General features: G+C 41.5%; 1 protein-coding gene across 2 annotated transcripts; it reads right to left on the bottom strand.

Moving 5' to 3' along the window:
- Nucleotides 1-425: 425 nt before the first annotated feature.
- Nucleotides 426-12,010, bottom strand: LOC138419248 (zinc finger protein 836-like). 2 transcript variants are annotated; one of them, XM_069551864.1, is made up of 5 exons: nucleotides 8,967-12,010; nucleotides 7,668-7,723; nucleotides 5,429-5,532; nucleotides 3,226-3,352; nucleotides 426-2,860 (listed from the first exon to the last, which is right to left on the bottom strand). In XM_069551864.1, the coding sequence occupies exons 3-5, from the start codon at nucleotides 5,441-5,443 to the stop codon at nucleotides 1,743-1,745; spliced, it is 1,260 nt and encodes a 419-aa protein (XP_069407965.1). In that variant the 5' UTR covers nucleotides 5,444-5,532; nucleotides 7,668-7,723; nucleotides 8,967-12,010; the 3' UTR covers nucleotides 426-1,742. The 2 variants fall into 2 exon arrangements, with proteins under 2 accessions (XP_069407965.1, XP_069407966.1); XM_069551865.1 differs by having other exon boundaries at nucleotides 5,429-5,521; nucleotides 8,967-9,159.
- Between the last annotated feature and the right edge of the window lie 1,816 nt (nucleotides 12,011-13,826).

Genomic DNA, 13,826 nt, shown 5'->3' with positions numbered 1-13,826 from the left:
TCCCCTCATTCTTTTCAGCTGTTTTTCTGTGTCCTTCTGTCTCTGCTTCTCCTACACCGTCCTGCCTACATTATTTCCAGGGATGTGACTGAATAACATGCCTGCCTACAAGAACATTTTCCTATTGAGTTGAACTGGACACAGAAAAACAATGACTGTCACATGACTGGCCTGGGGCACCTCCACAAGGGGATGAAAGGAAGGGCTGACCATAAGGGGAGGCCTGAGAGAAAGGACTGCTCTGAGGAGACGCAAGGAAGAGGGGCTAGGAAAGAGGGGGCCTCAGGTAAGGGGCAGGCTCTCCAGGATCCCAGGCCTAGGGAGAGAACGCGGCATCTCCTGCCACCCTCCAAGGGTGGATAGGGCGAGGCTGGGGGATTGTTCCCAAAAGTTCTCCAATGCTGAATAGAAATACTGTGACAGAGTTTTGGAGGAGTAGAAAGAAGTAGCTTTATTACTTTGCCAGGTAAAGGGGGAACACAGTAGGCCAGTGTGTCAAAAACTGTGCCCCTGCTTCCTGGGAAGTTGGAAGAGGTCTTAAGGTTTTCAGGTTTTTTTTTTTTTTTTTTCCAGGTGGAAAACGGGGCTGAAAAAAAGAATGAGGGCTGGTGTGGTCTTGCATTCTTCCCTTCCTGGGTGAATTGAGATCATCAAGCTGGCATCAGGTGATTCAAGAACAGGTTCTGGTGGTCTCTGAGGTCATCGTCCCATGACATTCTTTCTGGAATGAAGAATGCTCCGAGAGGAAAGTAATGTTTCCTTGGAAGGATAAACGCCAAGTGTAGCTAGAGGGCAATCATTTTCAGATTGCAAATAAGCAAGAAAGAGAGGGAGAACAAACATCTGTAGGTTAAGTGGTGAAAAAGGATTGTATAAGGACTAACATAATGGGGTGCCTCATTTAGTTTCTGCTACAGCAGGAGCAGAGGTAGTACATAGTTTGAAGAAGCAAAATGTTTGAAAGGCACCTATGTAGAAGAAAAGCCAAGGGCAGGGAGCAGCCCCAGAATGAATTTAAATCCAAAGGAAAACAAGTCTTCTTTTCTCTGTAGCATGCTCTGCCTTTGTATGTCAGTACATCACTGGGAAACGGCAGAATGACTCCCAGGCATTTGTCAATGGAGATTGTCTCCTTGTTCCTACGAATTATCCAAAGACTTAAAAGAGTGGAACTTTGACTAAAGATGTTGCCACACTCACTTATCAGGTTTCTCTCTAGTATGAATTCAGTTGATGCTTTGCAAGGGCTGGCAACTCATGGAAGATTTTGTATAACTTAATACATTTGTAAAGTTTTTCTCCAGTATGAATTCTCTGATAAACTGTAAGGTTTCCCTTGTGATTAAAGACCTTGCCACACTCACTGCATTCGGAAGGCTTTTCTGCCGTATGAATTTGTTGATAGTTTTAATGGGTTGTCTTCTCAAGAAAGAACTTGTCACACCCATATTACGTTTGTAAGGTTTCTATTGTGAATTCTTGGGTGACTCACAAGGTTTGTTTTGACGAAAGATACTTATAACATTTGTAAGGTTTATCTCTAGTATGAATTTCCTGATGAAGTCCAAGGGCTTCAGTGAAAGACTCTGCCACATACATGATATTTATATAGCTCTGCCTCCTGCATGGATTATCTCATGTCTGCTGATACCTGAGGAAAAATGAAAGGCTTTCCCACAGACACTACATTTTTAAGGGTTCTCTCCAGTATGAATGCTCCCATGAATTACAAGGTCTGGATTTCAGCTCAACATCTTAGCATACATACCACATTTCTGTAATTTCTCTCCTGTATGGATTATTCGATGTCGACTGAGGGTTGAGCTCTGACTAAATGTTCTACCACAGTAATTACATCTATAAGGTTTCTCTCCAGTATGAATTCTATGATGAATTGAAAGCTTTCTTTTTTGACTAAAGACCTTGTCACACTCATTGCATTTGTAAGGTTTCTCTCCAGTATGAATTCTTTGATGAATTACAAGGTCAGAATTTTGGCTAAAGACCTTGCCACATACATCACATTGATGTAATTTCTTGCCTGTATGGATTATCCTATGTCGACTGAGGATTGAGCTCTGATTAAAGGTTTTACCACACTCGTTGCACTTGTAAGGTTTCTCTCCAGTGTGAATTCTTTGATGAACTGAAAGCTTTCCTTTTGTACTAAAGAACTTGCCACACTCATTACATTTGTAAGGTTTCTCTCCAGTATGAATTCTTTGATGAATGACAAGATCTGAATTTCGGCTAAAGACCTTGCCACATATATCACATATACGTAATTTATCTCCTATATGGATTCTCTGATGACTCCTGAAATTTGAGCCCTGATGCAGCTTTTTGCCACACTCACTATAAAATTTGTAAGGTCTTACCCTGTGTGGGATCTGGTTTTGCATCAGTATTGAAGGATACATAAAATCACTCCCATATATATTATAAATATTGGTTTGGAGAGTAGGAGAAACTATTTGAAGAGGTGAAAATGAGGAGCTACTGTTGACATACTTATTAGCTTGATTAAATGCAATTTTCTGTTGATGTTTAAACATAGGTCGTTCATCTTGAAGGCTTAACACAAGTCTATTTCCAGTATGGTTGCTTACTGCATCCCTTCTACCATGTTGACTTCTACTATCAATGACATCTTGGTTAAGGGATGTACGGATATTTTTGTAATTTCTTTCATCATCTCTCCACTGAAACCTGAAGTCATTCATGTTCTCCTGAATTTCTGGAAGGTTAAAATGTTTGATTTCCGGGATTTCATTTCTTCCCCAAATCACTGTTCGGCATACTCCTCCTCTATCAGTGTGTGATTTTAGTTGTAATTTCCAGATGTGTATATGAGAAATATCTATAAGATATAAAGAACCATAGATATCCTATTCATTACACTGCATGAATGTAAGTTTCAGGTTGAATATAAGATATTAAATAAAAGTAATACTTCAAACACAGTTATGAAACTTCTCAACCATGTTACATTTTTGAGGAACCATAAATAGGATTCTCCACTACACTTCTGGAGTATTATGAAGTGGCCAGGCCAGATCATCTGAAGAAAGGGCATGTTTAAATTCCTGAGGCTACATCATGAAGCTTTTCATGCCTGAATCAACATGGCTTTGAGCTCAGTTAAGCAAGGCAGGGGATTTCAAAAGGCAAACAAGGGTAAATCCAAAGATACCTTCCCAATTTTTAGACGGAAGTTATCCTCACCCACAGAGAGCAGGTTCCTGAAGGTCTCCAACATCACATCCACGTATAAGGCCCTCTGAGCAGGGTCCAGGCATTCCCACTCTTCTGGAGAGAATTGGATGGCCACATCATTCAATGTCAACTGTGACTTAAAGTTAAAAAAAAAGTTTCACCAAGGCCATGAGGAGAGTTCTTATTTCCATACAAAATGAATAGAGGTAAAAGATCAATTAAGTTGAAGAATATATTCTGGCAGCCGTGAAAAGGCATTTAGAGCTACTTGTATGTCTAATTTTAATTTCCCGTGCTTTGTCATTGAGATTATGATAGCTTCCAAATAGAAGTAGATTTCTCATTTTTGTGGGCAATACATGAAATATATACAAATAATAATTCAACACCAGGTTGTCTATGTGGAAGGGCTAGATATGTTAGACACACTGAGAATGATCAAACTTGGATACAGAGGAGTATGAGTGGTGTTTTCAGAGATGACAAAGTCCACAGTAGTTTTAAAGAAAGTTCAAAATCTCCAAAAATGATGATGATGATGAGAGAAGCAAAGACAAACAACATTTGAATACTTCCAATATACTATGCATTACTCTAAATGTTTAACATTTTTAACTTGTTACCAACATCACAGCTCATTAAAGAAAGAATTTTTTACCATCTTACAGAGGAGAAAACTGTCAGAGACACTGAAAAACTCGACTCAGGACAAGAACCTGATGAATCATATAGTAAGCACCTGAACTACCATGTTTGGGTTCTAGAACTGAAGCTGAAAAATTAAAAGTAATGAGCATTAAAAGTTCATTGACACATGATTCCCTGAGAAAATGTGAAAGAAGTTCAAACTGAACAACATGGATCAGCCTAAGAGGTCATTATACATGTGTGCACACATGCACACGAACACAAAACGTTAGTAATCTTATTATTATTTAAACTGTGAACATGGTAGTATAGGGAAAAAAATCAAGGCCAGAGAACATATTCAAAAGACACCATCAACTGCAACAGAACGAACATATTCAAAAGACACTATCAACTGCAAAACGATGAACATATTCAAGACACTATCGATGGCAAAACGATGTGATAGTTTTAAAATCATGGTATCTTTTTTTTTTTAATCATGAAAAGTGAAAGTCAGTCAGTCATGTCCTACTCTTTGTGACCCCATGGACTGTAGCCTGCCAGGCTCCTCTGTCCATGGAATTCTCCAAGTCAGAATACTGGAGTGGGTAGCTGTTCCCTTCTCCAGGGAATCTTCCCAACCTAGGGACTGAGCCCAGGTATCCCACACTACAGGTGGCTTCTTCACCATCTGAGCCACCAGGGAAGCCCCAAATCATGACATTGTTTATCTAAACCATGGACATGCACATCCATTACACCTATGCATACAGGTCAACACTAAAATAACTGAGTAGTCTCCTGACAGTTTTTCAGTCAATTTTTTCAGTATTGTTTTTATTCACATGCATCCTAAGATCCTCCAGACAATGAAAACGTACAAATTGTACTCAATTGAGTTTCCCAAAAAGATTCTACACTAGGATACTAAAAAAAACTAGTACAGACGTAACACTGATTCAAAATTTTGAAAGTTATTACTGTTACACATTATTTTAACAGATAACAGATAAAATCACACTAATAAACTTAAAAGATTCTTGAAGCATTAAAAAAGACAGAAATAATATTGAAAAATATATTATCATTAAAAAAGAACACTTTACCAAATGTCATGATTAAAGGAAACTCCGAATGCATTCCTTTGAAGTTCCAGTGGAGTGAAGGGGGTTGGCGAGAGCTCCTGCCTTTCACCACTGTACAGGGTGCCTGAGCAGAGACCATGAGAGGAAGTGACCAGAAGAAAACAGACACCTAGAGTGACAGAGTATTCTAAAGACAAGAAAGGCAAAGAGTGAAAAGAAGGGAAAAGATATTCTATCCTATAGAGAGCAGGAGTGACTGCACAGTATCAGAAAAATAAACAGAAAAACTGACACAAGAGACAAAGGACATCACATAATCATAAAAGGGTCGATTCTACAAGAAGATGCAACAATTAATAAATACGTACTGAGGGAAGGCACTAGGTAAGTATGAACGTACAGGTGTCAAGAAAGAACACCTCAGAATCAGAAAGCAATCCAAAGAGAGGCATTTCAAGAAGGACAGACTGAAGAATCAACTGAGACTATGACTTCACCTGAGAAACAGCCATCCTTTACTTTCCTCTTCCTCCTCTTCTTATGGGCTTCTTACTCAGACAACTTGCATCTTCAGAGGTCAAGCTTCAAAGCTGAAAACAGGCTGTTTAACGGTTAGAATAAACATACTCCCTCTTCCTCTGCTGCTACCACACACACAGGGAAGATCTCACCATGTGGGTTAAGAGTCCTGTGCTCCCCACTGTCACAGGAGGGACTCAGGACAGTAAACTCCCCCACAGAGACCAACCAGTCACTTTTCCCACACTTTTCACCATATCTCCCCACCCTCCTATGAGGCTGCTATGCCACACAGTAGCAGTGGGCACCTGAGCTGACCTGACAACCCCCTTCAGGTCACAGACCAGGCCCTGGTCCATCCCCACGCAGAATAGAGCACCTCCTCCACAGGCTAGATCTCAGTCCTCAGAAACAGGAGGACTCACAGTCCTGATGTTCAGTGACAAGTCCAGGCTGGAATCACAGGGGCAATTAAATATTATTGAGATTTCGCCACATACCCACGATCTTAAGAATTCATGGTCAAAGTGTATAAAATATGTCTATACAAATGACTCATTGATCTACTATGAAGCCTGGATTGAGTACCACTAACAGAAGATTAAGCCCAACACATCTCCCACTTTTTCTTTTTCTTCTCCAGCTTTATTGAGATATAAAAGATGAATGAAAATGGAACAAGTGATTCTCTGACAAACATATACACTATGAATAATTATCACAATCAAGTAATCCATACTTCCATCAACCCAAAATTACCATTTTGTGTGACTATGTAGTGAGAACATGTAATTCTTTCTGAGAAAATTTCAAGTATATAGAAACACACTGTTGATGAGAATTCAAGTTGGTGCAGCCACTGTGGAAAGTTCCTCAGAAAACTGAAAACAGAATTACCATACAATTTAGCAATCTCACTCCAAGGCATATAAACCGCACCAAATTATACCTCAAAAAGATTCATGCACCCCTATGTTTATAGCAGCAATATTTATAATACCCAAGATAAGGAAAAACTAAATGTCCACCAACAGATGTATAAATAAAGAAGATATGGTACATATATACAATGAAATATTACTCAGCCATATATAGAATGAAAGAATGCCATCTGCCACAATATAGATGGACCTATGGAAAAGGAAATGGCAACCCACTCCAGTGTTCTTGCCTGGAGAATCCATGGACGGAGGAGCCTGGTAGGCTGCAGTCCATGGGGCCGCTGAGTCAGACACGACTGATCGACTTCACTTTCACTTTTTACTTTCATGCATTGGAGAAGGAAATGGCAACCCACTCCAGCATTCTTGCCTGGAGAATCCCAGGGAGGGGGAGCCTGGTGGGCTGCCGTTTATGGGGTCACACAGAGTTGGACATGACTGAAGCGACTTAGCAGCAGCAGAGATTATTATAAAGTGAAAGAAGTCAGAGAGAGGCAAATATATGATTATCATTCATTTCTAAAATCTTAAAAAAATGAAACAAGTGAACTGACTTACAAACCAGAAATAAGACTCACAGACTTAGAAACAAAATTATGGTTACCAAAGGAGAGTGCAGGGGGGAATAAAATAGAAGGTTGGGATTAATATATAAACAGTACTATATATAACACAGATAACTAATATAGACATACTGTACAGCACAGGGAACTAATTCAATACTCTGTGATAATCTATGTGGGAAAAGAATCTGAAAAACAATCAACATATATATGCACAACTAAATCACTTTGCTGTACACCTAAAAGTAACAAAACCTTGTAAATCAACTATACTCAAATAGGAAAAAAAAGAAAGAAAGAAATCACTTGTGAGCCAATTTCTTCATCATGGATGGGCTCCCCAGCCCATGTTTCAGAGAACTTGCAGAAAATAGCTAAGAGGGACCTGAGGGAAACATCTTCATATCACCTCAGAGTTCACAATTTTACTAGCTCACAGGAAGAGGAAGAAAACAATACAAGGCTAACCGGTAAAACTAGATTTTGACTGTTAGTACAGAAGATCATTGACATTTCTGCCAACTACTCATCAACATATTCTAAAATTAGGTGCCTGCTTGCATCCTAAATTGCTTCGGTTGTACCCAACTCTTTGAGACCCTATAGACCCTATAGACCGTAGCCTCCCAGGCTCTTTTGTGCATGGGATTTCTCCAGGCAAGAATACTGGAGTGGGTTGCCAGGCCTTCCTCCTAAAATTATGTACTACTTACCAAAGAAACTTTACATTTATAAGAAGAGAAGAAGCCATTCATGCCAGGAAAACAATCTGAAACAAATGTTAAAAAGCTGTAATTGGACACACATCAATGTTACAACTCAATGATCCATATCAAAACAACCCAACACCCATTTGGATCCAGTTTTCCCCCCACCTGCACTACTAGGTGTTTCCATTTTATTTTGTTTACCTGTCTCCCTGTTTCATTGGTCGCGTGTATTTTTTGCTCCCCTCTGCTCTCCTGCTGTTTCTGGCCTCCTCTTTGTTTCTTCCCTCACACCTGTCCTGCCCCTCTGTGCAAGCTGTTCTGCCTCTTGAGGTCTTTCTCCCACCCTTTCTGACTGTCATAAATAAAATTTCTGTGTGTTTCTGCCTCTTTCTTCCCCATCTTCGCTTCTTCTCAGCCCTCCGGATACACTTCCTTTCTCCTCAGAGACCCCAGGTGGCGACGCTTCCTTCCAGCTCCTTCTGTCCCTCTGCTCTTCTTGTCACCCTCTGTCCACTTTTTCTCCCAGAACCACATGGCTCTGAAGGCCAAGGTTCCAACTCTTGTAACATTTTCTATTACTCTCTTCATGAAATGACCGTCCTCTGGGATCCTGCCTTCTCACGCTGATCCGGGTTCCCTTCCTTATGCTGCCCTGCAATCTTGCAGATACGACTTCCATCACTTTCAGGTTACTGCTTCTTCGCGTGTCCCTCAGCGACCCTCTACGTTCCCACTCGTTTTCCCTCACTTTTCCCTCCAAGTTTTCCACTTCTCCCTCGGTCTCTCCTTTTCCAGATACCCCCTTATCCAAGTACAAAATGCCTGTCTTCCGGAAAGGACCACGTTCTAACGGGAGGGCGGAGAGGTCCTGGGGACCGGAGAGCATGGGGTATCACACGACCCGCCCAGCTCGGCGAAGGCAGAAGACGCGGCCTCTGCGGCAGCAGAGCGGCCGGCGCTGCCTCCAGGGGCCGAGAGTTCAAGGTTGGGGGGACGCAAATCCACCGCGGACGAGTATTTTACATGGGGTGAGGGTGGGGCGCGGGGGTCAGTAGAAGATTTTATGAAGGAAAGTCTTGAAAGGCGGTGTCTACGTGGGACGAAAGCAGAAAAGCCAAGGGCAACGACCGGCCCAGAGCGACTTCACACCAAAAAGAAAAGATACCGGACCCGAAACGGCGAAATCCAGATTTTCTGGGGCGGAGGGCCGGGTCCTGGCATGTTAGATCCCTAGCGACTCCCACACCTTGAGGACTAGGGGTACCGCACAGCACAAGTTCACGGTAGAAAGAAGAAACTTACCTCAGGCCCGTGACCTTGGCTGCGAGCTCTCCACCTTCCGGGTCATTAGGCTGGGCTCCTCGGGTTAGAGGCCGGGTTTCCGGGGCGGGGCCTACCGCCAAGGGGCGGAGCGAGAAAAAGGCCTAGCCCTGCGCCCTTTAAACTGGGGGGACTGGGAGAAGGGAGGGGTTGGCTGCCTCAAGTTGTATACTGAGCTACTGCGAATCTGCATTAAAAATCTTTTTTCCTACTTCCGTGACGCCCGCCCCCCACCCCCACACGTTCTTGTTTCTATGGATCATATGAATAACAAAAATTGTTGACAAAAACCAACATTTTTAAAGCACCCACACACATGCGTGCACACGTACACTCCTTGGTCTCATCATTCAGGTCCGAGTCAGGACTGCTCTGGGCCGCCCCTCCCTGGACTCCGCAGGTGAGCCTTTACATCTCGACTTTGCTTCCCATAATCGGCCCGTGGCCGGTGCCTCCCGCAGCAGAGGCTTCCAGGGTCCTACTCCCCATAGGTGCTGAAGAGATGGAGTCTGGTCTCCAAAACCGAAGGCACGAACACCTGTTTATCTTTTGGAGGAACTCCTTTATGTCCATCTTCTAGTCTTTTTATTCTCTCTTGATTTCTATAACAGAATTTCCATATGACAATACTGGCTCTAATGAACACATGTGGTCAATTCTCAGTGAGTCCAGCTTACCCTTGGTACCCTTTATAGGCAGTGGAAAACTTTGCTTCAGTACTTCATTGAAACAAAGCAATAGATAATACTATGATAAAAATAGTTCCTGAGTAGACTGTACATACTTTGTTACATAATCAGCATGGAGCCCTATACCAAGGTCACAGGACAAAAATCTCTGGAACTAAGTCCCATAGCAAGTGTTTTCATGAATCTCCAGGTCTAATCCAGCTAGTTCTGTGACCCCCATATTAAGTAAAACACCTACCCTATTAATCACCCTATAGAATCCTAATCAATCACCAAATGCCACCCCTTCCAGTAAGAATTTTCTGTCTGGAGGCTATAAAAATTGGCCACTAGCCCAACAAAGAGGTCAGCTCTCCCTTGAGCCATCCTGCTATTCTAACAGTCTCCCACTCTTTTCTCCTCTCATTCCACCTCATGTCTGGAAATGCTTTTCCAACCTGCTCACAGACCAGGACAATCTGGAAGTTCACAAAAGATTAAATTAACTGTGAACCCTAGTGTAAAGATAGGCTGATTTTGTCTACCTATGTATCATCTGCATAATAAATAATGCAACAAGATCTGAACACATCTCTTGCTAGCTTCTACATATGTCATCTAGAAAGTAAAAGTTATCTAAAATTGCTGTATGGTGAAAATCTAAAAAAATATATAAAGTCCATTCTTTAAACATGTTTGCAAGCAAATGTAAAACGAGGAAGAGAAAAAGGAGGTCCTTATTAGAGTTGCACATTATTGTCAGGACCTCCTGTCTTCATCTTCCACATGTGTGAGTGTCTCTGCAGGGGGTGCCATGTTCAGTGATTGTTCCTATAGGAGTTGGTGCCCTTAACTTTGCTTCAGGAAGAAGGTGGGAAAGATGGGGAGGCGGGCTGTGGGTGTATAGGTCCCATCCAACTGAGTTTCTCTTCCCCAGCTCCTGGCTTGTCTCTCACTGAAAATGTATCTGTGTCCACAGAGACTAGGCTATGCAAGAATTGACCAGGTCCAAGAGACTTTCATGGACTTTTAATAATCCTTTCAGCCCAAATTTGATTAGAAGCTGATATTTAACACTTGGAATTTCTAATCTCTTCATGCTGCAGAATAAAGCATTTCTTGCTAGTAGAAGTATACAGTTAAGGTCAGTCATTAAAATACAACAACTGCTTGAACTTAGGTATCCTTCTTTCAAAATGGTACCCCGAGAGCTAGGTTGCAATCTGTAATGCATCCTGTCATGATTTTAGACACATAGTAAAATCCTTTTCTCTGTTACGGTTCATCATTAAAAAATTATACAAGGATAATTACAATAAAGGTATGAAAGGCCCCGGGCTCCACTCCACTCTTTCCCTCTCTGTCTGAGGGAGTTCTGAGGGAAGCGAACCCATGAAGAGGGCCAGAGTGCAAGGACCTAGGCCCTCGCCACCAGCTAGGAGAGGGAGTTTGAAAGCCTGCCAATCCAGCCCTGAAGGAGCCTTCATGTGGCTTCAAACTGAAGAGGCCCTGAGCCACACCCATACCACTAAGATGCTCCCACATGCAGAAACTGTGGACTATCATCAAATGCTCACTGTGAAGCCTGTAAGCTTCGTACTGATTGGCTACATAGCAGTAGATAATGAATGTGCTCCTGCATGCTCAGTCACTCAAGTCCTGACCGACTCTTTGCAACCCCATGGACTGTAGCCATCCAGGTTCCACTGTTCATGGGATTTTCCAGGCAAGAATATTGGAGTGGGTTGCCATTCCCTTCTCCAGGGGGTCTTCCTGAATCAGGGACCCAACCCACATTTGGAAGATTTTTTTTTTAACCACTTAACTACCTGGGAAGCCTGATTCAAGCTTGATTCTGGCCGGCTACAGGAATGGATACAAAATATAGATGCCATGAAAAAAATGAAAATATGAAGGCACTTAAAATTCAAAATGAGGTTCTCACAGTAAGACGAATATGCACATTCACCTAATCTTAATGACTTCAAAATTGTGCTACTTAGGGAATTTTCCAGTGGTCCAGTGGTTAGGATTCCATAGTTCCACTCTAGGGGCCCAAGTTCAATTCCTGGTTGGGGAATTAAGATCCATAAGCCCTGTGGCAGTGAAAAGAAGGAAAGATTTATTTCCTACAATGACATGATAAATTAAGTAAGACACCTGGGCATGAGTGTGTGGAGACAGGTACACTGGCAGTGAGAGATCGGCAACTTAGCCGTTGGATGGAGGGAGTCTAAGGTGCTCTGTGAAGGGTCAATGGAGGTGTTGACTACCCCTAGAACTGGTCATTTAGTTAAGCAAAGACAGGATTGTCTTCGTAGGCAATGGAAATTAACAAATGCAAAATTCTGTTCATGCTGATTGTGCATTTTCATTCCAATGGTATCAAGAACATCATTTCCATTTAGAGTACACTAAAATCTGGGAGACAGAGATCAACTGTAGTCCAGGGAGTGTAGGTCAAAAGCTATCTGAGGAATCTCATATGAATTACAAAGCTCCAAAATGGTCCAAGAATTAATACTTGGGAGAGGAGAAAATCTTTTTTTAATTTTAGTTGGAGGCTAATTACAATACTGTAGTGGTTTTTACCATACATTGACGTGAATCAGCCATGGGCGTACATGTGTTCCCTATCCTGAACCCTCCTCCCACAACCCTCCCCATCCCATCCCTCAGGGTCATCCCAGTGCACTAGCCCTGAGCACCTTGTTTCATACCTCGAACCTGGACTGGTGATCTAGTTCACATATGGTACTATATATGTTTCAATGCTATTCTCTCAAATCATCCCACCCTCACTTTAAATCATGTCAACAGGCAGGGTCCCCCTGCAGGGTCCTTTGATACCATTAAACAGCTTAAACGCTGAGGTTCTTGGGCATATTTGTTATCATTACATTTTTTATTACTCCATTATTCATATATGTGTGTACATTTTAGTCTTTGAATTTCACATGATGTCACATTACATCCTGACAATGTGAGACTTTACTCCAACCTCGAAACTCTGGAAAATAGCCAACATAAAAGAACTCCTTTTCTTCTTTTCTGTGGAAGGAGACTGCTTACTTGCTAAGAACTATGCTTCCTCTTTAATTTCAGTAAGATTCAGGATAGCCTATTTGTTTACTTCAGAAAGAGCAAGAAAGAAATCTTCCAACTCCCCATTGATTACCTTATGAATGATTACTGTTCCTCTTTTAGATCTGTGGATGAAAAGCTTGTTAACATGATTTCATCAAAATTTACTTAAGCTTTTCTCCTCTCCCAGGTATGTTAATTCTTGGACCACTTTGGAGCTTTGTAATTCATATGGGACTTTGCCTAACTTTTTATACCTAACTTGTTTATATCCCTGGGTATAAAAGCTAAGTTTTCAATTTGACTTTTGAGGTTTTACAACTTTGGTTGCCACCATTCTGTTTGAAGAATATTTCTTTTTTTTGACTACCCACCAGGCAGCATGGCTTGTGGAATCTTAGTTCCCCTTCCCAGACCAGGGACTGAACCTGCAGTGCCTGCACTGGACATGCGGAGTCTTAACCACTAGACTGCCAGGGAAGTCCTGCTAGTCACAGTATGGTACAATACTTTCAGAAACTGGTATTGCTCGACATTTGTTCCTGCCTAAAGGGAAATGGTTTTTATCTATCATAATTGTGACCTATTTTTTTGAGTAAACACAGCTTCATCTTGGATAATATTTCTTGTCGAATTCTGTGGTAATCAGTGAACCTGCATCTTATTTAAATATTCATTCTTTGGTAATACTGACCTATGAGATAAAGGTACAAGCATACTTTGGAAATACTGCAAATGCAGTTCCAGAGAATGATGATAAAGTGAATCACACAATAAAGTAGGTCACTCAAATTTTTTATATTCAGACTACATATAAAAGTTCTTTTTTGGACTATAAAGTATGCAATAGAAAATGTCTAAAACAATTTTTCAACTTTATCAACCAATTCATTTCCTGCACTGGGTCCTAATCACTGATGATCTAACAAGAAATAAAATACTCTGCCTTCAGGAGGTTATATTCTATAAGGGAATGTCAGCAATCATCAAGTAAGATATGACCCTAGTAATGAATTAATACAATGACAGAAAGAGAGGCTGACCTAATTTAAACAATGTGTTGAGGAAGTGCTCTCATATGATAAGAGGA

Source organism: Ovis canadensis, chromosome 14 (assembly GCF_042477335.2).
Source record: "Ovis canadensis isolate MfBH-ARS-UI-01 breed Bighorn chromosome 14, ARS-UI_OviCan_v2, whole genome shotgun sequence".
NCBI classification, from domain to species: Eukaryota; Metazoa; Chordata; class Mammalia; order Artiodactyla; family Bovidae; genus Ovis; species Ovis canadensis.
This window is presented reverse-complemented; position numbering and strand designations above follow the sequence as displayed.